At 47.3% G+C, this 330-nt stretch overlaps 1 protein-coding gene across 1 annotated transcript in view; it reads right to left on the bottom strand.

Annotated features, from left to right (window-relative positions):
• EMH_0047220 (uncharacterized protein) overlaps positions 1-330 on the bottom strand; it is a gene marked incomplete at both ends in the record, with an annotated part of 3,023 nt that overhangs the window by 1,865 nt on the left and 828 nt on the right. Inside the window, one exon of the mRNA XM_013496260.1 lies at positions 3-167. Within this exon, the coding sequence (XP_013351714.1) occupies positions 3-167 (165 nt within the window). The remainder of the gene's footprint in view (positions 1-2; positions 168-330) is intronic.

Raw genomic sequence — 330 nt, 5'->3', positions numbered from 1 at the left:
CTGCTGCTGCTGCTGCTGCTGCTGCTGCTGCTGCTGCTGCTGCTGCTGCTGTGCTAGCAGCTCCTGCTGCTCTGCTGCAGCATCAGCAGCATCATCCTCAACCTCTAATTTTCTTCTTGTTTTTCTTTCTGCTCTTACTGCTGGGTCTTCTAAACCCTCCCACCACTCTGAACCACAAAACCCTAAACCCTAAACCCTAAACCCTAAACCCTAAACCCTAGAACGGAAAGATTGTGTTATGCAGTTTTTTTAAAAAAAAAAATAAAAAAGAATTGCAGCAGCAGCAGCAGCAGAAGTAGCAGCAGCAGCAGCAGCAGCATAAAAAGCAGC

The sequence above is a fragment of the Eimeria mitis genome, genomic scaffold (genome assembly GCF_000499745.2).
Source record: "Eimeria mitis Houghton genomic scaffold, Emh_scaff2006, whole genome shotgun sequence".
In the NCBI taxonomy this organism is placed as follows: Eukaryota; Apicomplexa; class Conoidasida; order Eucoccidiorida; family Eimeriidae; genus Eimeria; species Eimeria mitis.
The sequence above is the reverse complement of the archived record's forward strand: the minus strand, read 5'-3'. Positions and strand labels throughout refer to the sequence as shown.